This window comes from Pithys albifrons, chromosome 4 (assembly GCF_047495875.1).
Source record: "Pithys albifrons albifrons isolate INPA30051 chromosome 4, PitAlb_v1, whole genome shotgun sequence".
In the NCBI taxonomy this organism is placed as follows: Eukaryota; Metazoa; Chordata; class Aves; order Passeriformes; family Thamnophilidae; genus Pithys; species Pithys albifrons.
In genome coordinates, this window is record NC_092461.1 from 100,236,889 (window position 1) to 100,261,630 (window position 24,742).

The 24,742-nt window shown below is 41.4% G+C and overlaps 1 protein-coding gene across 2 annotated transcripts in view; it reads left to right on the plus strand.

Annotated features, from left to right (window-relative positions):
• Positions 1–24,742, plus strand: part of MYO10 (myosin X) — a 163,088-nt gene that overhangs the window by 107,255 nt on the left and 31,091 nt on the right. For both annotated transcript variants that reach the window (XM_071555031.1, XM_071555030.1), the window contains exons 19-21: positions 2,698–2,778; positions 23,788–23,912; positions 24,063–24,177. In XM_071555031.1, the coding sequence (XP_071411132.1) occupies positions 2,698–2,778; positions 23,788–23,912; positions 24,063–24,177 (321 nt within the window). The remainder of the gene's footprint in view (positions 1–2,697; positions 2,779–23,787; positions 23,913–24,062; positions 24,178–24,742) is intronic.

The following is a 24,742-nucleotide window of genomic DNA, read 5'->3' on the forward strand; positions in this document are numbered from 1 at the left end:
AGATTGAAACAGGCAAAACTAGAGCACAGAAACATTGCTGTCTCCTCTATGAAACTGCCCGTGCTTATCAACTGATTGGGCATCCTAGCTGGCTTCAAGTAGACACTAACCTTTGTGTCACACTGTCCACACAAAACTCCTCTTGCATTCCCCACTTGCTTATTCATCCTTCCTTTAAAGCTCACCTATGAAGTTGGTCTCTCCTGTCCTGGTTTTAATTTGTAATCTAAATCCAACCACGAAATTGCACAAAGACTTACAGCAGTGTCTGTATGCTAAGAAAAACAAGTGCTGAATAAATACCTCATTAAGGAGTTACCTTGCTTTAACTTAAAGTTTGGAAGGCATTTTTGTTTAAATACCTTTTTATGAGGCTTTATAGCCTCCCATCAAATATGGCACCAAATTGAAATCTAGCATAAAGTCTATCTGCAAATTATTTTAAAAGATTGGCACAAAGCATTTTCTAAATTGCATGAGTACAAGTCTGGATTAGTTTTATTTCATTCTCTTTGAATTAATATACATTTGCACAGTTCATTCACTTTTTTTTTTAAAGAGCAGACTCAAATCCCTTAAGGGCAGATTTTATCCTAGTAGACTATATCTAAGTGTTGGACAGAAGAGCAAGGGGTGTATGCTGAGGCATACACAATTTATTTTATTGAAAAACCTTAATGTTATATTTCCTGGACAGCTTGGTTTGTGCTAACATCAGTCATCTAAGACACTACCCACTTCTCGTGGTGAGATGGTGTTATTTGCTAGTTCTCTGGGACAGCAGAAGGTAGTGTTTCCTCTTAATCTACTGTATATGTGCAAAGTAAACATTTAAGATGTTACCTTAAAAAAATTGACCATGTTTTTGCACCCACTTGGCAAGGTAAAACAAAATGTAGCGTTCCTTCTGTTCTCTCTCAGGGCCCCTGGACAGCAGAAGGGTGATAAAACATGAAATCAAAACATAATTGCCTCCTATCTAAATTTATAGTAACTGACCATTAACCAGCTGGGCTGCTTTACAAGAGGTTGACCTTCCACATCACACCTTCCCCAAGGAATTAGATTGGATGTTTTTTACTTGTTTAAAGCCTTAGAGGGATTAGTCCATCGTATTTCAACTGAAGATAAGAACTTTGCCTTAGCAGTTTTAGTCTCGTGATAGGTTGGTTGACTCCTCTTTTTATTTGATGACCTGCCAAATGTGGGCCTCGAGGTGCATGAAGAATAGCTGAGTTTAGATACCATCTGTTTCAGCCTGTTGATTAGAACAGGGCAAATTTCAGATCAGCTCATCACCTGACAGCGACTTAGGGGCTTGCAGCACTGTGCAGAATCTGGCTGTCTGTACCACAGGTGAAGGTGAAAGGAGTTTGAACCATTTTTGTTTAGACTGACCAACTTTTCCGATCTCTGCAAGTAGAAGCCAGGATTGAGAGATTTGGCTTAGTTGTCCATAGATGTAATGCTCACACTTAATACAGATGAAGCCTTTACTTTTTAAAGCTGCAAATATTTGTCTTTACACAAAAATACTTGGGTTTGGATGTTCTGGCTGTTTAATGTTTGCTGCTCAACTCCTGGTCTGTAGGCTGGCAAAGGCAAACAAAGCAAGACCTATCATTTATGTTCCCAATCATTTCACTGTTTGCTCCCTTTGCTCTGCACCAGCTCCTTTGCCCAGTCATAACTCTACCTGTTGCCTTTATCACTGAATGTTTAATCGTCAAGTAAGTCCTTGGTCTGCAGATTAAAGCAAGAATTTGTTATAACAGACTGACATTGGCAGTTTCGCTTCAAGACATATGGCAGGATGCACAGTGTTGCTCCTGTAAAAGGTGGATTTTCTGTCTCCTTGGCATCCTGCTCTCTATTCCCTCTGCTGCCTGGCACAAAGTACCACCTTTGAGGGTTGAAACATTATCATTGCATACTTCCTGGGCTCTTCAGAGCCTGGGTTCCTCTCCTGTACACTCATTTGTGTCTCTGCTAAGTAAATGCAAGACTTCAGTTTAAAATGGTTCATCATACTTAATGACACAGAATGAGGCAAGTTGGAATAAGACGGAATTATGGCTCAGGAGGGAAAGGGGCGGATGTGTAATTAAAGCAATAATCTTAAAAGGGCTGAGGGATTTTTGTGATTTTTATCTCCAGGCTGAGGTTCAGACAACTGATAGCCTAATGTGTATTGGATCATTGAGAGTTCTAAAACTATGATAAAAACTGTTTTCTTCAGGGGAAATGGAAAGTGAGTAGGCATGGAGTAGTTGAAATGAAAAGAGGAAATGTAGTTTTGAGGGTTTTACCTTAAGCTCCTTATACTTCCTTTTGACATGCTCAAGTTTAGCAGTTTGGAGTCTTAAGCAGTCATTTGAAAGGTCCCTGAAACAGCAAATTTCCAGTTTGGTTTTTCCTTACGAACAGTTTTCTTCTTATCAATATGTGAATCTTGTTCACTGTAAAACAGTGATGACAGTTTTGATCAGAAGAGTCAGTGGAAGAAATGATCATGCATGTCTTGTTCTCATGTGTTTGGAAGCAAGAATTTACATGGTGCAGTAACTTCCAGTGTGTTCCACTAGGTGTTGCAGTTGGATGCTGTCTGCAGTGCTGAGCTGCAGGAGCTTGTCTGGGGTATGTTGCTTGTACAAAAATCCAGCTTGTGAAGTGCTCTTCTTTCTACCTGTGTTTTAGGAATCACTTCATTCTTTAATGGCAACGCTGAGTTCTTCAAATCCTTTCTTTGTTCGGTGCATCAAACCCAACATGCAGAAGGTAAGATTTTAAAAAGTTATGTCTCTTGTATGTCTCAGGCCTAATCTTTTGCTGCCTGTCTGGTTATTTACCACTGTGTGAAACATAGGCCAGCATTCTTCACTGACTTTGTAGAAGACTCTGCAAGAGGAAGGCACTGGGAAAGGCTTTTGATTTTTTTAATAGTCAACTTTGGTAAATGAGTGGCTTTAAGGATGGTTATAAAAGGAAAGTAGAAGGCTGCACTGCATGTGTAACAAGTCTGTGAGAGCCTTTTTAGGAAGAAAATATCAAAACTGCAAAGTTTGTTGTAAATCACTAGAGGCAGTGATTCATGTGCATGTAGCAAAACTAGTGTGTCTTGCTGACTCTCTGTCATCAGACTCTTAGTCTTTCAATTTATGAAGATATCTTGAATTGTGCAGGCTGGCTGATTTGTTCTATTACAGAATTTTGTTTTTAAAACAGGCTTGGACACTAAGGCTTACAATATTGATTTGTCTTTTGAGTTACAGATAATGAAAGACAGTGTCAAGACTTTTCAAAATTGTTGGAGGGCTCTCCAGAAATGAAGTGATAATCGTACAGTAGTTGTTGAAATTAATATTGTCAGCCTGGTTCTAATATCCTGGGGGTTTGCACATCTGTTTTTGGTTTTATAGGCTGTTATTCAGCTCTGGTCTGCTTATGTCAAAAATGCAAAAGGCAGAGGTGCCAGCAAATCTGCTTTATGGTTTTCACGCTTCAACTCAGAAATAAGTGACTTTACTAAAAATCCATATTTACTTGTTACATTTTTCTGGGATGTCTGGTTAATCAGGATACTGACAAATCAAACCTGCAGATTTCATTGCAGGTTTTTGTCTTACCTGAACAGTACATCCTTGACTTTACATGTTTTCAGTTTCTAACTCGCTTTTGCACTGCTACCCATGACGACGTGTCAAATAACATGCAGATTTTGAGCACCTTAGCAAGAGGGAGCAGCCTGGAAGGAAATAAGAACTGCTTTTTGCATCTTGAACTGTTTGGGGCTGAGGTGTGCAGCCACCAGGCAGCCGAACCCACATGGGTGACAGTGCCTGGGCCACTAGCTGAGGTTCGTGAGCCTGGGTACATAGCAAAGCCTCTGATCATGAAAGGAAGGCAGTTTCACAAAGCTTGTTTGCTTCCCTGCTCCCATTTCTGCCTGGAAGCCCCAAGACCCTTGTAAAGCCTGTCTGCTGCCACAGAAGCGTAAGAAGAATTTCCCCAACCAACTCACACGTTTGCCTTACCTGTCCTTATGTACCTGAGTAAGGCTCATCTCCACAGTACCAAAGGCACAAGGATTTGCCATGATTGATGCAAGAACCAGGCACTTGTTGTGTTTGCATAGCAAGCAAAACACTGAGTTCCCACTCCCATGTTCCTTGTTCTTCCAGTCTTTTCCCACTAGAATGCTCTATCCCTGACAAATTTGGCATATGTTACTGTATCTGTGCATGTATTTTACTATCATTAAAACAAAGTTCTCACAGAATTAGCAACTGTGCGAGGAGAAGGAGCTTGAGACAGTATCAATCTCAGGGAACTACATTTAATTGCAGGAGTGCATGCTGGAACAGACTGGGAAATTTTTGTAGCCAGTGCCTTTCGGACTAAAATCTTACACAAAAATGTTGGTCCTTGTTTTCCATTTGCTTTAATTTGATTGCAAATTCAACTTGATTCAATGGCTTTACCAAATAAGAAATCCTATTTGAAGAGTGAGTGTCAAGTGTCACACAGTTTCTCTGTTGTGGCTGATTCAGTAGAAGCCTTGATAGAAAATAAGAAGGAAAGCCCTATATAATGCTTGTCAACAGCATTCTTAAATCAGGGAATTGTTGTCAAAATGCATTTTGGGGATTCACCTTTTCAAGTTTTGCCCGCTGTGCCCTGCTCTTTGCCCCCTGTTCCACATCATACAGACAGAAGGATTTTTAGTGCCAATTTTGTGATGTTGTTGGTGTTGCTCCCTCTGCAGCAGTGCATACACCTACGCTGGATTCTGTAGGTGCACATCACATTCAACATTTTGTAGTTTATCCTCTCATACAACATGTTACTTCTTTTCAATTAGTCAAAGTAAAATAAGTTGTCCCAGTTGGCAGAGCTCTGAACCAGCACAGCTCAGAGACACCTTAGCTGTGCATGAACTGCCAGGGATTAGTGCATCTGTGACTCAGTGTGCAGGGTTGGTTAGAAGTGTAACTGCTTGAAACATTCAGATGAGCCGCTGAAACAGAGACTCTGGGTTTGAAGGAAAGTAAAGGACTTCACTGAGCATTTTCCTCAGTGATTTCCACCTGCAGTGATGGTGATACGGAATGATAAATGTCACTCAAAAAGTACTTAAACAGTGCTTGCCAAATAGCAAATTATGTGGAAGAAAGGGGCGTTTTCTTTGCTTTTTTGAAATACACAGAATTAAAGGAGATCTGGACCAGACAAGGAGGCAGCTGAAGTTGTGTTATTAGGGGCAAAGCCTCTCAATCTACTCATACCTCTCTGTATTGAGTACAAATAGGTGACACACCTATCGGAGACCGTCCTCTGTAAGTGGAGGGGAGGAGCTGGCGGGGCTCGAGACCTGTTTTACGCTGAAGTATGTTTGAATTCTGTAGATAAATGAGACTGAGCAAATGGAAGTCAAATTCAAGCATTTAAAAAGCAGAATATGCAGCAGACAGTACTTTCTCAGCTGTCCTAGACATTAAAGTATATTCATGATGGATAAGAGTTGTTATAATTTACAGTAATTATTTGACTGTTGTAATTTTTTTAAAATTTAATTCTTAAATACCTTGCAGTGGCAAGCAAAAACAATTCAACATATGCAGTAAACCACTGAACATTTGCATATGAAAGCAGGATCTACACTCATTAGTGCAGTTTCCTAAAGGGAGCGCACAGAGTATGTGACCTTTTGTCACAAGGCATTTCGGCGAGCAGGCTCAGACAGAGGGACAGAGGACCCATTAATTTTCGGGAGACCCCTGAACAATCAGGGTATCTGTTTTCACAATTTCCAGTCTGTTCTGAAATAGCCATAACATGGAAACTTTTCCACTTGGTATGCTTAATGAGTGTTTTCCTGCTAATGAAGGGTCTTTCTCCTCAGTTCCCCTTATCTTCACTGCAGCTGGTAGAACTATGTATCATTTCATCCTTTTGAACTTTGACACATCTTTCTGTTTCTTGGTTTCATGTTTCTTTTCGTGCCTCCTGTTCTATTCCATAATGATTCCTCCCTGCAATCTCACCTTTTCTGGTCTCTGTCTCCTGGGTTTTTTTTGTACCTTAAAAAAAGAAAAACAACCAACCAATCAACAAACAAAAAAACAACAAGAAAAGATTGTCTTTTTAAAATAAGCTGCAACCACTGCTACAGCCATCAGCCAAATGTTTCTTCCAGCTTGCTGCTATTAATAAAGTTGCTAAGCCTTGATGCCACTCAGGAGAGATCAGAGTAAACTTAAGACCTGAACTTCCTATTCAAGCTGTTTCAGAGGCAGAAGTTTTCCTGTTGCCCAGAAACAGCCAGGCTCAGGCAGCTTGGCTTAAGTGCTTTCTGAAGTTCCCTTTTCCATCTACAATATTTCTTGAAAATATATTGGCATAAACATGAGTGGCATAATACTGGCATAATCATAGTGAGTGGCCCCCAACTCCAGCATCTGCTTTGGCCTCATCTGTACTGGTCTCTCAAAACCTCAGTTCATACAGCTTGCTTTTGTAGTTCCCTGTCCTTTAGACTTCACCAGGTTCAGGTGTGGCTGTTCTCTCATGCACGTAAATAGGTGCCTCCACTTCTCTTTGGTTACAGATCTAAGTCCAGTGTGAGCCTGATAGACAAAATCCTGGCTTAATTAGAGTTCACATGAAATATTTGATGTAGACAAAGAATTTCATTTTTTAAATTATTTTTGTAGGAAACTTTTGTCAGTGTGTGCCACGAGGCAACAGGTTTGCTGGGTCCCTACTCATCTCCCTGTCCACTCATTTGTGGTGTGTCTCATTCCTCTATTGTAGTGATGGTCTTGTCACTGTCAAGATAAAGGCCACCTTGTCTCAGAGCTTGTGATCTCTGAAGGGGTAATTCTGTTTCTCTGCAGGTTTTTATACTAATTTTTTAATCTTAAAATTTAATTAGGTCAGGTAAAGAAATTAAATTAAACCTGTATTTTAAACCTACTGCAGGGTAGAGGCGACAGGGAGCAACAGGAAAAATGAAACTAGTAATAACTTCACAGTTCAAAGGAAAACTGGTAGAAAAAAACGGTCTGTAATAAATTCTGTAAGATGTACTGCTGCTTAGAGTCCTATCATGCTCCATATTCATTCTGAGGAAATTATTATCAAGGCAATAAGATTGTTAACATCACTTCTGGGGACAGAGCCATTTGAGGGATCAAGGTATGGCTATTGGCATCTGCAGTGTACTTTGAGGCATGGGCCATTAATGGCTATGAGTCGCCCTAAAATAGCAAGCAGTGTGTCCTGTAATTCAAAATAAGATGCAAACCTATTTTGCTTGGCGCCTTAATTAAAGTTGTGCTCTTAAAATAGCTCTGAATCATTGCAAATGTAAGTATAGCATGATACCAACCTAAACACCAGTTAAAGTGCAACTCAGGAATGCAGTGCACAGGAACAGTGATAGCACAGCTTGACCCTGTCTGCGAGGTGATTGTGAGCAGGGTGTGGAGTAGGTACAAGTGCAGTGACCCAGTATGTGAACTGGTTGTCAAGCTGGAATTGCCATATTGTCATATGACTGTGTGAATTACTGAATTTGCCTGGTAGGGAGACCTTTTTTCTTTATTTCTTTTTTTTTTTTTCTCAGAAATATGGATGAGGAGGGTGCAAGTCTTATGATGCTGCATTGAAAACAGGACTGACATATAACATTGAAAGCTTCAGGGAGGTAGACTGAGCTTCAAGGATACTCTACTATAGCTGCATCACAGGATTGCTAAGCATATGTTAAACTTTACTTTTACAAGTCTTTGTTAAAAAAAATCCTTAATAGAGTCTTCTGACTTCAAACTTCTATACATGTCCTACTGGAGTTGTATACCAAGCATGTGCTTTATACACTAACCTCAGTCACTCAGCAGACTCTGGGTCTCCTTGCTGGGGCACAGTCGCCTTTGTGAGTTTTTGAAGGTGCTGAGCCCAGCAGTTAAAGCTAAAACGTGTTAGGCCCTAAATGGAGGGTCTTCGTGCTTTACTCAGTTGCTGAGCCCTGAGGTAGCACTTCTACAGCAAACCTGCAGTGTTCTCTGGTGCTGGGAGATGGCAGATCACAGGGTAAATTTGACTTGCTGTCCATAAGAAAAAGGGAATAGAAAGCCTGATCATGTTAGTAGTTACTCTGTCATACTTTAAAAGTGAAGGGAATAGATTATATAGCCCAGGTACAGCTGCTGGGTATGTGTGGTGGTATCTGTAGAAAGTTATTGTCTAGCAGTATTCATTTACAGCTGTATAAGCAGCTCATATATTAGAGATCCTTATTGCCCGTTTTAAAAATGTCTCTTTAATCTCAGTTGTTCTCAATAAATACTTGTTTTAAGAAGGCTTTCTGGTTACCAATTACTGCTGTAATTGCTTCTGGAGGAAGCAGAGCCACAGAGTCTGAGCACAGATTGGGCTTACTGGGTCAGTTTGGGTCAGGCTCAGGAAGCTGCTGCTCAGGCTCATCATTTGGGAGGAGAGCAACCATTTCCCAAAAACAGAGCATGTTGGCCTGGTCTTATAGGTCAGGAAGTGCATGGGGCCAAATGCAAGCTATTTATCCTTAGCCCTTTAATTTGTTCGTAAGGCTTTATGATTTGTAATGAGGAAGACGCAGTTGGAAGGTGTGGCATCGTGCCTGGCCAGTGCCACTTAATTCAGCTACCTGGATCTTGTTGCCTTGGGTTTTGCAGAATTACATAGCTTCAAATCAAGACTTGTGGAGTATGTGCCAGCTGCATCCTTTTCTGACACATCACTTGAGTAATTAGGTCAGGCTCTAGAAGACTCTTTAGGTAAAAGTGATAAGGTGAGTGGGTGTGAGGAAAGCAATCACTCCTGCTCAGAGTGCCAGCAGTAATGTTGCGTGTCAGTCTGAGTCCCTGCCTGAAAGAACAAGATGATTCCTGCAAAATGTTTTGTGCTGCACGTAAGCAATGCCTGTCTTCTGTGTCCTCTCTGAAAGATAGCTCCCATCACTCTGTGGTGCAGCCTATTGGTTATGCTGCCTAGGAGCCACTGGGTTGTCCCTTTGTCCCCATTTCAGAGTGTCCCCGCTTGCTCAGCTGAAGTAGGTCATTCCACTCTCCGAGCAGTCACCCAGACAGGCATGTTCTTCTTCTTCATCAAGGTTTGTTATTTGCTAAGCAGGGCTGACGAGGCATCCCTTTGCTAAGTGTGTTAGGGTTTGTCTTTCAGTGACCATGGTTAAGGGGTTTGAAATTGAACTGTTTAAGGCTAAGGATAGAGGGCTGGGATGGGGTGCTGCTGGGGAGGGAGCAGACACTGCTGGAAAGGTTGCATCAAACTCCAAGCAGTTCAGGCAAGGAGATTTTTGCTTGTTTTGCAGCACATACCCTTTGGTAGGACTCTGTCCACAAATGATAGGAGAAATTATGGATCTTGAATAGTAATCGTGGCAGTGTCTAAGCAGGATGGAGGGACGCATGGGCAGCAAACACTGCTTTGGGAGGGACTTGGAAGGAGGTGGCCCAGATGGCAAAGTACCAGACCAATTCTGGGGAAAAATGAAATGCCTGGGGGTGGGGTGTTTTTAATGTGCAACACTTGCTGTGTACTTCAGCGTGACATCTAGCAGTGAGAAAGATTTTCACTGCTGCAGCAGTTGATCTGTGAGTAGCAGCACACGTTACTGCCTCCAGCTGGCTTCAGGCAGTGCAGTAATTCTGCATGCTGTGCCATCTGATGGATTTTTTGAGATTTATGAATTCCTTTATATGTGATTGTGTGACATGGATAGGTATTCATGGAACTGCAACTACTGATCCCATGTCTGAAGTATTTGCTTTTTATAAATACCAAGCAAAGAACTTGGCTTTTCTTCCTTTTTGTGCACTCTACCAATACCAAGCATTTGAATTGCAAACATTGTCATGCAAATGTATGCTCAGAAAAAGTGTGTACTCCATCAAGCTCTGGAAGTTTTCTTCTTTTAACTACAAAAAAAAAAGTCCCCCATCTCTAGATGGCAATTTACATTCAAATCCTGTTTGCTGTGTTCTCATGGTAACTACTCCAAGGGAACATGCACAGTCCATGATAAATAGACATCCTTAGAGCTCCGAAAGCATCGCTGGAGTAGACAGTATTGTTTAGCAAAAACTTTAACATTCATATGTCTCTTCGTTGCTAAACTGTGTCTTTTGGCACCTTGTGCATTTTATCTTTTAAGGTTTAGGAATTTGTTGGCTGTAAAATGTATTTACATTCTTGCTGTCTATAAGGTGAGATTAGCCCTTATGCCCTGTTAGTCAGGAATATCTTCAGCAATTGCTGTAGAGCCAGCCCTCGCTAGGCTTGACTTCCTTTGAGTAGCAGCAGGAATGAATTAAGCAAGTACAGCCAAAGATATCACATGAAAGACTTGAAATACCAGTGAGCTGAAGAAAGCCCTGTTCTGTGTGTGTCTCTGTGTGTGTGTCTGTAGCTCCGACTGTTAAAGAGTCAGTTTTTCACAACAATGGACGAACGCTGAAGGGTGAAAAAGTCTTAAAAGGTAAGGGATTTAATTCATGCAGGTTTTAAAATTACTTTAATCTTGCATACTTGATGCTGCAATGGAGTTGTAGAAAAAGAATAGAAAGTGCCTGGAGTTTGGCTGAGCAAGCTGTACTGGAAATGTTTCTGGGCTTGTATTTTCTTTTAAAGAGGGTAAATGCATGCAGAATCAAGTTTATGAAAAAAGAACTAAATTTACTGGTCTAATCATATTTTTGAACATCAGGAGAGCTTTGCTGGCAAGCAGTCTGTTTTAATAAGCCACACTTTGTTTGAAAGTTAAAGGGGTGATTGTTTGCAGAGCTAGGAAAAAGTCATCAGAAGTAGAGCTGTGTGTGCAGAGGGAGCAAAACCTGTGTTGTAGTGATGGGCTGCTTTCTGGAGAAAGATCTTTTCTGTTGTTCAGCAGTCTATCCCATGGATTTGGGAAAACCAGCTACATAAAGTTTAGGATTCCTGTAATTTATGAAGGCATAAGGCATGGCTGTAGTTTTGTGTTGATTACATGATAAGAAAGCGATACTGGAAACAAGTGTATTTGGAATTGGGGGAGTCCAGAGACATAGCTTCACAGCCCAAAAGTCTAAATTAATTCTGTAGTTTTACTGGAGAAACTTGATGGGGCACATTTGGAATAGTATTTTTTGCCACAGAAATACAGGAAATGAAATCAGCCTGGAAAAAAATTAATTGCAGTAGTAAGGGAAAGGATACAGTAAGAATAGTATATTTTGACTTTGCTCTATCAGCTCTTTCTTCTGCCCCCCTATGAAACAACACCCCAACACAGCAAATAAAATAGCTCTGTTTGCTGCTGGTTGTCTTTGCTTCTGAGATCTGCATTTTGCTCCTTCCTTTTGCACTTAAAGTGCTTGTCTCTGCAAACAGAATTCAGCCACAGGGTAGAAAATTAGGATAAAATTGCTTGAGAGAACCTGTTGCGAAGGGGATGGGTTTGATCCTGCATCATTAAAGTCTATGGGAGTTTTATTCTGGTCTCAAGAAGAGCAGTTCTAGATTTGCCTTGCAAATCTAGGTGGAGTGTGTATGATCTGATAAAGTACGTATGGGGCCAGGAAACAGAGTTCCCATAACTTGTGGTCGTTCCTCTCTCACTGATGTTAAAATATATCCCTTTAGAGCCCAAATGGTAACAACGGAGGTGGTAGGTCAAAATGTAGATGTTACTGTTGTGTGGCACATCAATGATACGTATTCAGTATTTCTTTTGCTAATTCAGCTTAGTTTCAAAAAAGATAAGATCTGTTTTGTTTCTCCTTTGTTGGCTTATTCAAAAAAATGTGTTTACAACGTGTAACATAAATGGAAGCATAACAACAATAATTTTTCCAATACAGCTAGATTACTGATAGGAATTATCTGAAAGTGCTGTCCCAACTACTCACAGATCTTTGTCAAAGCTATCCTCAAAACACAAAATCTGTGAGAACAGCAGAAGTTAATGGTGTTTAAAAGTAGAACGTTCTTCTCTTTAACTGTATCTATCTGTTTATGTACATACATTTATATATGTGCCTTTTCTTAATTTAGTCACAGGATGCAGCAAAGGCTTCAGGGGGGAACCTCACTATGATGGATTTGTAAAGACTAAGTACACTTTATGGTGTTGCATCATCAGATGAAACATTAAACATGAAATGCTTTACTGAAAGTGCATCAAAGCATCTTATCTTTGTTGTCTTGCACTCAGAATTTACCATTTCTGATGGGTTTAGGCACTTCATAAACCTCAAAACCAAGGCAGGTCCATTCTTAACACTGTTATTAGAAGTCAGGTTGTGGTTTCAGTTGTATGAAGTGGAATGTAGCAGCTGTAAAGTCTGTGTTTTCAGACATCATCTGAGCCACAGCTGTGTGACAGCAGTCAGTCTAAACTGCAGGAAGTTTTTGGCTGACACATGGATGAGGTTTGAGGTTGCTGTTGTTGGTTTCTCTCCTCTCCACATTCCCAGTGTGTATTCCCTGTTCAGGCAACAGCTGGGCAGATGGTGCCACTTACAGGAGCTTTGCTGGGGAGGTGAAAGCACCGCAGTTCCTCAGGCTCTGTGGGCAGTATTTGTTGCTTAGTCCCAACCACCAGAACCTCTGCACGCTCTGTTCAGGTCTGTGAGGTTGCTGGAGAGCCAAGCACATTACACCATGCAAATCATTAAGGACACTGGGAAGTTCTTTGTGTTGGCTGCCACCTTGGATTGTGGCACACACCTGTGAGCATTGCATAATATTTAGTGTAGGAACCACAAGTTTGTCCACAAACTCAGAGTACTAGGGTCTATTTCCCCTATTTACTTGAGATCTATCACGGCATTTTTGAAACTCACTCTCTGTAGATCTGGAAATCTTTAAGTATGTGGCAAGCAGGGACTTTGAGGGGGTCTCACAGCTTTTATTAGTCAAGCAGGGATAAAGCAGATGGGTTGAGAGAAGACATCCACTTTCAGAAAGCCAGGTAAATACCAAATCCTGTGTGATACTGCCTTTCTCAAATGAATGGCTGCCTTAGATTCAGCATGAAAAAGATAAGTATGTCAATCTGCAACTTCCCAAACATGCCATTTTTGTGTATTAACCAAAAAGAAACAGTGAGCAGCTTCATCAGCTAAGTAGTCTTTCAAAGGGAGAAATGATAATTTTTACTAAAAGTGGTGTACACTTAAATTAGCTGCAGTAAGTTTTTGATGTAAGCAAAAAATTCACGAATCAAACATAAATTGTGTTTGGGAAAGCTGATTCTATCTTAAGTGTCTCTTTCTGCAAACATTAAGGGTTATGTTGGGTTGTGTACTTAATCCAGCCTAGGAATTTCTCATGGGAGAAAGGGCTGTTTGTTCAGCCATGTATTACTGCCATTTCCCTGTGACCACTCATGCACACCCAACACAGCAAATCTGAAATCAGCCTGGTTCTTATGGCATGTACATTTTATTGACCTCAATGAACTCTAAGCACATGTGTAAGTGCTTTGCTTAGGTTATTACTGCTTTGATGCTGCTTTGGCCAGCACATCAGAGAGTACCTGGAGCCACAATGCCTCCTTGTCACACAGCTTGGAGAGGAGGGAGTCATGTGTGCAGCTCCCTTACAGTGCAGCCTAAGTCACAAGTCACCTGCACAGAGCAGACAAGACTTATTACATCTCTTGCTTCCAGTGGTGTGTGTTTCCTGCTGCTGGCCAGTCCCAGGAGAACTGAGTACTGGTAGGGCAGCAGTGAAAGCACATCTAACCAATCATGGAGTCTCAACAGTGTGTTTTTACCATGATCAGAAAATATGGGAGAGGGATAGAAAAAAAATCTTCTAGGGCAGGAAGAGCCATATTCTTATTTGAATTTGGTGAACAGATTGAAAGTGTAAGACCTTAAGTAAGAGTAGAATTTTTCTCCACACAGTCATCTTAGGATACAATCCACCAAGTGTGTGGTTCATGTAACTAAGTAGAGATGGAACTAGCCTTAGTGAAACAAAGGGCCATTGACTAGCATCCTTCCCTGGTGGTGAATTTGGAAGGCTTTGAGGAGATGAACAGTGGCACCATAATTAAATCACCCAGAAGGTGGTTGAATGTTAAATTAGTTAGATGCTGATGTAATGTTACCATCTAGTATCATTTGTTCTTTCTCTCAGTGTATATGTGAGTTTAGGTAAATCATTTAATAGTTAGTTGGAAAACCATATTGATGTTAAGGAGGTTTAGTGCCATCCATTTTGGGTAACCCTGCACTATGCTAATAAAGCAAAGTTAATTTACTCTATAGTTAATTCTTACTTCACAGATGTTTAGGATTTGCAACAAAGTCGTTTGTGCAATGTTTGGGGGGGGGGGGGGGTGAGAGGAAAAATACATAGTAACTTTGATTGCAAGTATTAATGCTTAACAAGGCATAATCTATTCCAGTGAGATGACAATGGTGGGGGTTTTTTCCCTAGTTGAATGCAGTTAGTGTCAATGCAGGAAGCACTGGAGCTACCTGCTGTTCTAGCCAAGGTGATGTTGACTCACCTGTGTGTAGCCTCTGTGGCAGCACAGGTAGCTGTGATCTGCAGAGATCTTCCATCTCATGTTTATATAAAATAAAGAAGCCTTTTGTTTGACTTACACTGGAAAGTTCTGAACTACTAGAAATACCTAATTTGATTTTGATTTGGTTCTCAGAAACATGAAAGAACTCAAGGAGGAGACTTCACAACTGTCAGTGGGAGGATGGGACAGGACTGTTGTGTTGTAATGAAGCAGTCCAAGGAGCACAAATTTATTGCCTTTTTCTGTGAAATGAATGTGCACAAGAACGAACAACTGCCTTCCTTTTCTGCCCTTGCCCTGCAAACACACACGTGTTTCACTAGTCTTGATACCTTCTCTAGTCGGTTGCAGATCTGCAAAGCAAGTCCTGAGTGTATAGTGCAAAAATGTATAGGAGTACAATAACAGCAGTTCAAAGGACCAAATTCTGAGAGAAATGCCAAAATTAGACTGACACTATGTGAGATGTGCTGAGATATAAGATGTAGTAATAATTAACACATCAATTACATGGGATTGAGCTGGGCCATTTGTCTGAGCCATCCTGCAAATCTTGCTGTCAGCTAGGTGCTGGTCACAGAGATCCTCATCACCTCTGTAAACTTGAATTTCCTCTCTCTAGGCTTAAAAAATGTCTTAAATGCAGTGTTATGGGGTTCCTGATACTGAAGGACATCTCCAGACCACGCACTGCCAGTCTAGTGCAGCATAGCTCTGGGTCAGCCCACAGCATCCCAGGCTCCCTCAGGTTGAAGTGAGCCTTTGGTAACGGTCCAGACCAGTGAGAGCCACGTGCAGTGGTGCCATGGGGCATTTCTGGTGCAGAGGGACATGTCTGTGGGTCACTCTGGTGAGGTCAGTGCAGGGAGTTGGGTGGCAGGGATGCTCGGGCAGGGCTGGACAGAGGTGCCTGTGCAGGCAGCAGCCCGGGAGCAGCAGCCCTGCTGTGAATGGAGCCCTGTGCCTGTGCCGGGGTGGGAATAATCTGCCCTTTCAGTGCTGTCCGACCTCCGGTGTCCCAGCAACACAGAGCTGTTCGGCTGAATGGTCTGTGGCGTTCCTCCTTTACACGTATCAGATACTGGCTGTGATTTAAGCTTGGCCGATTGCCCATTATGGCTTTTGAACAACAGGCTTGACACAGGAAGGAAAAATGAAAGGGCTACTTAGCAGATAATTTTATAGAACCACATATTTTTTTTTTGGTGGAGGAATTACACTTGAAGGTTTCCTTGCTTGAGAAAGCACTGAGCAGACCAAGCAAGTCTGTGCATTACATCAGCCTTGTGCTTTGTAGGCATCTTTTGTGGGCCCCAGAGAGAGTGAACCATGTGTAGGGGCTAAATGTTTAAGAGGAGGAGAAACTCCTTGTGTCCTCAATATTGGAAAAGGAGTACAGTAAAGCACTAATATTACTTGAATCTGATTCTGACTTTTAGCTACAAAGTTTCTGGCCCTTGGGGCCATACAACAAACTGGCTTCTTGGAGGGTTTCAGCTGTGAGATTACTTGTTGTAACTATGCACTGGGTATTAGAAACACACAGGATTAGGTTCTTAATGGATTGTTTACAAGGTTTTACAGCCATGTCAGACTCTGGCTATGCAAGATGAAATTCATCATAAATAAGCATGTTCTCTCAAGTATTTTCATCGTAATTTTCTATCCCCTGATGAAAATTCATAACTTCTGGGAATAAATGCTTGATACCAAGCACTATTATCTGAAGAAATCATGTTAGAGGGGCCATCCTAAAACATGATCTATGGCTTTTAAGTATAGTAGTAGTAAGTATTTATATGCCCAGCCTTTCCAATAAATTGTCTAATATCAAAAAACCTTGTAAGATGTGGATGAAAAGTCTGAGGTGGAGAAGAGAAAAATTTAAAAATAATTAAAAAGTGAAAAAGAAGGGTGAGGTCTCAGCCCATGTAAGTTATTTGATGACATGGAGGTGCAGGGTTTCCCCATCTGCATTTGGTCTGTATGCAGCCACAGCAGACATGGAGTGGTGTGTGCAGTAGTTTTCTTGACCATTGTAATGAACAGTGGTGGTTTGTGTTGTCTATCTTGACATGGGGTTGGCAAGGAAGGATAGCTGTGCTTGCAATTAGTGCCTCACAGCATGTTTCTTCATGGTATGTCTGTGGCTCAAGGGAGCCTGATTGATTTTCTTCAGATGAAGCCTGCTGACCGTTCACAGTGTGGGGAGGATGAGGCAAGACTGGAGTTTAGTCTGAAGGGACTGGAGGCTTTAGTGGGGATTACCTCAGATGAAACGGCAACAGATTACTCACAGGTGGAAAGGAGGGTCTATGGAAAGTTCCAGCTGGGGTCTGTGCTTTGAGTTCCACCTTCTGTCAGTGCTGAGACACTGCCAGCAAGGCTTCAAACATTAAATCCCTGTTTCCCAAATGCTTTTAATGGCCTGTCTCACATGGATGGTCCTGCAGTTGCTGTTCTGGGTCAAACAGCTTGTGAGACTTGCTATGCATTTCAATGGAGCCCCGAATAATGTATTCATGCAACAAGGACTCACTTTAGCTGAAAATTTAGGCAATCGTCGAGCTCTAAGTATGCATTTGGAAAACTTCGGTGTCTGCGGTGTTAAAGCCTGTGCCTTTAACAATCCATTCCTATTCCGGGAAGTTTTAGCTAACAGTCATTGTGAGTAGCTGGCATTCCTCTGGGCTCATGTGAGAGAGGAAGCAAATTCTGTCTTCCTTTAGAAGAAATTCTCTGGATACCTTTAAAAAAGGAAGGTTCACAAAGGGGCTGTTGTGTATTTACTCAGGGGTAGCATTTAGTCCATACAAACCAAACAGAAAGATTACTCTGAAATGCAAGAGTATAGTGACAGTAACTAATAAAAAGTATATTAAATAGCCATGGGATTATGATTTTATTGATCACTGTTGATGAAAGCACAAAATCTCAGCAATCAGTCAGAATCATTTGAGCATCTTTTCCCCAACAAGGAAGTTAGTTCCAGCTTTTATCTTAGCTGAATATAGTCAAGCATGACCTGAAATATGACCACAGCATCTTTGTAGATGTATCTCATGTCTTGACCCAGTTGAAATCTTTAAACCAGTGTGGCAATGTACTCCTTCATAGCTCTTAAATGTCATGAAAATGTCCTTGAGATGCCCTTACTTGTAAAGTAAGCTGGGTGACTGGCAGAATATAAATACAGAAGTATTTTCACACTCATCTATTGAGACTCCTGCTTTGACTGTTTTGGTACAGTAGAAGATCTCTAAGATTACAGTGTTCCCTCTATGCAGTACTATTTTTAGGCATGGGAAACTCTAACCTGTGGCATGAGAGTGGCTAATTTTGAAGTCTGTCTCTTATCTGAAATACTCAGGGCTGGAAGATGAGTCATGCAGGTCAAATGCAGTAGTTGGAATTGAAGAGATCAGCTAATCCTGTAAACACTTGCTGCTGGTAAGTGCAGTGCTATCACGTTCAAACCTGTAGAGACTGTACAGAAGAGCCCAGCATATCATTACTGAGTTAGCAGTGAAATTCAGCATGGAGTTTGCAGGAGAATTTTCTTGAAGCACAAGGGTTGTTGTAATATACCCCATGTTCTTTTTCTAGCAAGCAGTGCTAGTAATTTTTAAAGGCTTTTTATGGCATTTTGGGATTGATGTGTGGATAAAGGCCAGGAGGACCTTGGACATGCAGAAAATGACTATTATTTCAGATTTATTCAAATATTCCTTGACTTGGCAGTGCCATACAGTAGAAATACCAAATAAATTTTAGCTGTGACATGTTCTTTGTATTCTATACTCTTAATGATGTTTGTCTGGACACAAATACTCTGGGACAGTAAGGGAATGTCATCCAAAACAAAGCAGGCATCAAACTTCTCTATGTTTCAACCCAGATTTGTCCCAGTTACAGCCAGCTGCATGCTGGAGAAGACCAGAGGGAGTTTCTTTCCTTGAAATAGGCTCTTAGGTGAGTGGGTCCTTGGGCAGGACACACAAAGGTTTTAATCCTCCTTGTGCTGGAAGTGCAGCAGTTCTGAAGTTGAAAATCTGTTGAAGCTGATGTCATCAAAGTTCAAAACCTACTATAAAGCAGAGAAAGACTGACCTCTTTTTAGTTTTTTTCTGGTTTTCTCTGGAGTAAAACTGCCAGGACTTCGTTTTAAAAGAGGAGATTTTAAAAAAAGTAAGACATTGAGAAAAGTTACTGGTGTTTAAATAAAAAATTGGGTTTTTTACATCCTCTTTTCTTTCTCTGCATGTGTTTTCCACAAAACACTTTCCTAAGCCAGAAAAATCAACACTTCTAAGACAGTAGCAAAGCTGACATAGTTCTGCTCAAGTTCTTAGAGAGAAATCTAGAAACAAGGGACTAGGATTTTTTCCCTTTCTCTTTCCGCCCACCCTGCCCTGGTCTCTCTGTGAAGCTCCTCCTGCCCACATAAAGTCTGTTAGGCTGCTGTGATCTGTTGGTGTTTGCCTGTACTCTTGTGAGGCAGCCAGGAGTTCAGAGAGGAAGAAGGATTTCCTCGGGATGAAGTCAGGTATCCTCTGTGTTTCAACAGAGCAGATGATTCACAGAACAAAAAATTGTTGTTCTTTATGTTATTTGGGTGCTTGGGGTCTTCACTAAAGGTGCTGTCCAGGGTAAAGGGATGGTGGTTTTTTTCAAATCTCAGTCAGACTGTAATCTAAGGAACTATTTTACCATTAAAGTTTTGCATAGGTGTTAGATATTTGTCCTAATGGTGCTTCTAATTGTGATTTCAGGCAGAAGCTTTGCCCTTTAGGAGACTCACCACAGATCAGAGCAAGCATTTAGCAGCTTAAGGAGCCAAAGTCTTACCAGCAGACTCTGGGTCACATTAAAGCCTTGGCTTTGGTGCTGTCTGGTACGAATTCAATGGAGACTTTCGGATTCAGGAAATGATAAATTACAAGTTATGTCAGCACCACAAAACCCCACCCTTATCAATTAGAACAGACCTTACTTGTAGTTACGAATTTCACATTGATGTTGCTCGGTGCACCGAAATGGCTGTGAGTGATGTGATCCCAGCTGTTGTCTGGTGATCTTGTGTGCTGTAGTGGTTTAGAGCTGCCATTCCATGATAAAAGCGAAATATCTATTGAAAATTGAGTTGATTGTATTTCAGAGACAAATCTGGAAGCTATCAGTTGACTTCCTTTCCTGTTGCCTTCTCTTTATAAATTTGATCTTACTTTGCAGGAGTCTTTAGTTCTAGAAATTATTTCAAATTTTTACTGTGGAAGTTGTATTTAAAATCAGTGATGGTTTTGCATCTATCCGAAATTTTCCTACAAAATGCAATTTCTTCCAAGTGTTCATTTGAGAAACAAGTCCAGTTTTAAGAGCAATACTGGTAGAAACTTAGCAGACAGCAGAGATGTGTCCTATCATGTATTACTTTGGAAAATCAGTTTTCTTGCCACAGGAAATCTGAAAAAGCACCACTAAAGATAGAAAGCTGAACATCAGCTGCATAGGTGACTTTTGCATGGGGATTTTATACCATTACAGGTTTAACTCAGTGCTACACCAAGCACTGTTCAAGTACAGATGGTCATCAATCTGTCTTAGAAGTGTCTGCAGTTCAGTAGTGGGGTGTAAGCAGTACTTGCAGTCTGGTTCAATAAATGTATGAGGAGTCCTGCTGACTGGAATTTGTGCTTAAGGTTATCCCTGCCTTCAAGTATTATTGAGGCTGAAATCCTCCTCATCCATGGAGTAAAACTACCTGAGGTTGTAGTATTGCCAAGTGTAAGGCAGATGCTGTGGCTGGATGGGTGCTATGCACGGGACTGTATTTGTAACTTCTGGTTGGTTTTGTTAGATGTGGGAAAGCCTGGATAAATTTCAGTTTAGGGTTTTGGCACCCTCTGTGACCAGCTGCAGCTCTTCTCCATACTGAGGACTGAAGAGCTGCTGTGATGGCTCAGTCAAAAACCCGCAAGTGATTGTGAGGTATTGTCTATTGAAAACATAAGGGATGAGTCCAGCACATCTCTTACCACCACTCTGGTTTATCAGAGCAGCCATACTTGTTGCAGGTGCAATTCCAATGATATGCCAGGAGGATCTGACCCTCCAATTTAATGGCCCCATGTGTCTGTGAGTAATTAAAAATAGCTAGTAATGTAAAGTGATTGAGCAGGTGTATATGGTTAAAATGGAAATGGTCTTTATGTTGCCGTGCATTGATACCATGCTAACACCTCTTGCCATATTTCTTTCCTTTCTTTAAAAAATATTTGAAGTTAGGTGTCTGTATGACAATCCAGTCTTCTGGTGACAGAGCAGGGCTGTTTCAAACTTATCATAGAATCGATTGGGTTGGAAAAGACCTCCAAGATCATCGAGTCCAACCCTTGGTCCAACTCTAGTCCATTTACCAGATCATGGCACCCAGCTCCACTTCTATAGTTGCAGGAAAAAATGTTATGAAAGTGTCGCTTCTTCCTTTGTGACTCCAGAAAGCTGGGGTTTTTATAAATAGTAACATAAGCTTTCAAGCCAGCTGTGTGGGTGACTTTTGACTCCTTAAGTGCCTGGGGGTGGCAATAATAGGGTTAGGTAGCGCAGCAGCCATCTGGCTCTCAAAGCAGGAGGTGCTGCCTTGTGAGAGAGACATCTGTCTTGTCAGCAGCATTTTGCCTGGCTTTGGTGTATCCCCACTGCCCTCCATGCATCTGACTCCCTGCTTCAACACACCAGAAGTAGTGTTGTGTTTGCAAGTCGCATGAAGAATGTCATCTTTTGAGCCAGTGAGTTTCAGTGAGGTAGAAGGACTATAATGAGTTTTAGTGTTAAAGAAAAAGGGATGTATGGACCTGTGTCCGCTTGTGCCAAGCATCAGCCTTGAGTTACACAAGCTGAAAAGTGAATGTTTTTCCTTAAATTTTTTGTGTGTACATCTAGTTTTTCCCTGCCTTTCCTATCAGGCATCATCAGTCACGTGCACAGAAAGAGACAGACAGGTATGTGCATGCACATGCAAAGGGCAGCTTTGCCAGGCTAGTTTCCTAACTAACAGGAGTCTCTTGGCTGCCATAAAATGGGCACGTGTAGAAACCATGTTGGCAATACCAGTCATAGAATATTGATACCCTCATTGTAAGCATTCACGCTGTGTGTTCACTAAAATACAAAGATTTTGCTAGTGGTGGCAAAATCCAGATGAAGCACATTGTTGAGAAAGATGAGTTTCTTCACATCTTTCACAGAAGCCTTTTTCCCCTCTGGAACTTTCCTTTTTTTATAAATGTGGGTATTGATATAAAATGCTAAATCACATTTGTAACAGTGTCATTACTGTAACAACAGCTAGAGTGGTGTGGAGTTGATAGCTCTGGAGCATCCCTTGGATGCTGTGTCAGAGAGAGGGGAAAAGGAGCTGCTGGCAGTGGCTGATGTTCTCCATAGCCTGTGTGCCCGCTGGCACCAGATTGGATCCTGTTGGCACACACACACAGTGCTAATTATCCCAGGCAGGACAGGACTCAGCAAGGTGACCAACCACTTTCTGGAACACAAATGTTTTTTTTCAGTTTGGTTCAGTGCTGTTGGCTGGAGGGAGGGCCAGGCTGCGGTGCTTTTCCATTGGGAAGCCTTCCTATGCTGTAGGAGCAGTGAGTGATGCGGAAGCATTCGCCTGTGCAGCTCTGCAGCAGCTCGGCACAGAAGGGCTGCTGCATCTGCAGGGGAGTCTCCCGTTTCTGCTCCAGAAAACTAATTAATGAAAGGAAGAATAGCAAGCAACCTTTTGCTTTAGACATTTTGACTTTTAAAGGAGGCAGGTAGAAGTTAATCCATCAGAATTTTTGAAGCTCCCTGATTGACAACTCGGAGGTGTCATCACTGGCGCACAGTGTTTCGCTTTGTGAATAATGACACTGCTTGAAAAGGTTATACTGGATATTTAAAATGAAGTTTTGAGTCTGTGTTTTCATGAATTTATAGAACTAATTTATTTGCTAAGTTGAACAAGAGGCATGATGAAAGCCACTTAATAAATACCAAGAGAGTCCTCTGATTTACAGCTGCCCAGGGCTTAATCTTAATGTCATTTCTGTCAGCTGAAGAACTTCAGATCTTTATGTGAACCATTGACTGTATCTATGAGATCCCACCTTCTCCACTTCTTGCAAACTGCTAAGCACTGTACTGCAGCCCTGCAAATGACTGTGCAGGAGGGTCAGCTGATGGAATAAAGTGGATGATGATAATTCATGCTGATAAATTAAATGTTGTATTTACATGTGGTGGCCTTCAGGGGTTACCTGTGTTATGCCAGGCAGCAGTTAGTGCTATCTTGAGTAGCTTTGCGTGGCTGGAGCTGGTTTACCTCAAAGCATGGTGGAAGCACAGGTAACTCACGGGATTCTCCAATGGGATGAGAGGATTCCTGAGGCCCTCAACAGCAGAATCATCCTGATCAGTATTCACAGGTCTTCATAACTGAGTGACTGGGGGGTTATCTGTTTTCTAAATGAAAAGTGATGCTGAAAGAACTGCAGGAAAACTAAGGAAAACTTACTTCAGATAAGAAGCTTTTTTTCCCCTGTTTACAGAAGAGAGTATTTATATTGGTTAGAATACCAACAAATAGAAACTCTTTTAAATGCAGCTTATTTACTATTTGAGGTACCACTGGCAATCTTTCATCCCTGTCCATAGCAGATAATTGTTGATATACTAAAAATTGAATATTTTCTGTCCTTCTGGTTTTGGTTTTTATTAAAACCATATCACACACTGTATCTGTGTATCTTCAACTTTTGGGATCATCTACAGTGACATTAAATTCGCTGACTAAAGAAGCAAAATAGTCAGTCTTACAGCTGTTGACCTCTTAGTTGCCTGTTCATCTGTCTGTTGTTTCTTCCTGTGCAGCAATGATCTGAAAATATACATTAAATTGAAAGAGAGAGCTGATTAGATTAAATGACTGTAAATGCTGTAAATGCTTTTTCTGTGGAAATGATACTGTGTAATTACCCTGTGATTTCCATTCTGTGGATACATTTTTACATGCTCAGAACTGGTAATGCCCTTTAAGACATTGTGTAGTCACTTTTTAGTCTCTGTGCATTTGAGAATCATACAATCTTCTCTTTCTTTGTTTCCCCTGACATCTCTAACCATTGCTGTTAAAACGGTTGTTTTGAACCCGCTCACTTTAGATGCCAGACCAGTTTGATCAGACAGTGGTGCTGAACCAGCTGCGCTATTCTGGGATGCTGGAGACAGTCAGGATTCGACGGGCTGGTTTCCCGGTCCGGAGGCCCTTTCAAGACTTTTATAAAAGGTAAACACACTGACTTGTGCGTTTCTGATGTAACTGACAGGTGCCAAATCAACATTCCCATGCTGGGGAAAGAAAATAAAAAGAAAAAATCATATGGCAAAAATAGAGCATATCCCTTCAATGAAGCAATAAATACTTTTTGGTTGCCAGGTATAAAGTCCTCATGAGAAACTTAACTCTGCCTGAAGATTTAAATGAGAAATGTGCCGTCCTACTTCGTCTGTATGACAACACAAGCACTGAATGGCAGCTTGGAAAAAATAAGGTAAAATAATCTGACTGTGCATATTGTGGGGCTGGTGCTTGTACAAAGCCGAGGGGACAGGATTTAGACTGCACAGCTGCAGAGATGTTGTTGTAATGGTAATTACTTTTGTCTGTAAAAGAAGCTGTGCATGCCTGTTGGTGCTTTTGAAACCTTTACAGCAACAATTAATGGTTGTGCTGAGGAATTTGCTGTCCAAGGCAGTTACACACTGACTGGTGATTTCGGTCATCAAGGACGACTCCACTTGAGTTTTCTGTCACTGCTCACAAGCAATAGCACTGGTGAGGATCAGAACTTAAAACATGGTATTTGGATTTTATTGTCTTTAGAAGTATGGAGCATGTGAGGCAGCAATTCTGTTCTGCAGGGAGCTCCACTCATACCAGTAAACCCACCTACCTGATACCTTCTCAGTGGCAGGAATCAGGGCCATGAATTTTAGCCAGTGTTCATGTGGCAGACTTGAGCTCCAAGGTGTGTTTGACATTCTAGTCTGAGAATGTTTTTCACATGTACACTAGATGTTGATGAGTTCAACCGGACGACCTGAACTTTGCCCAAA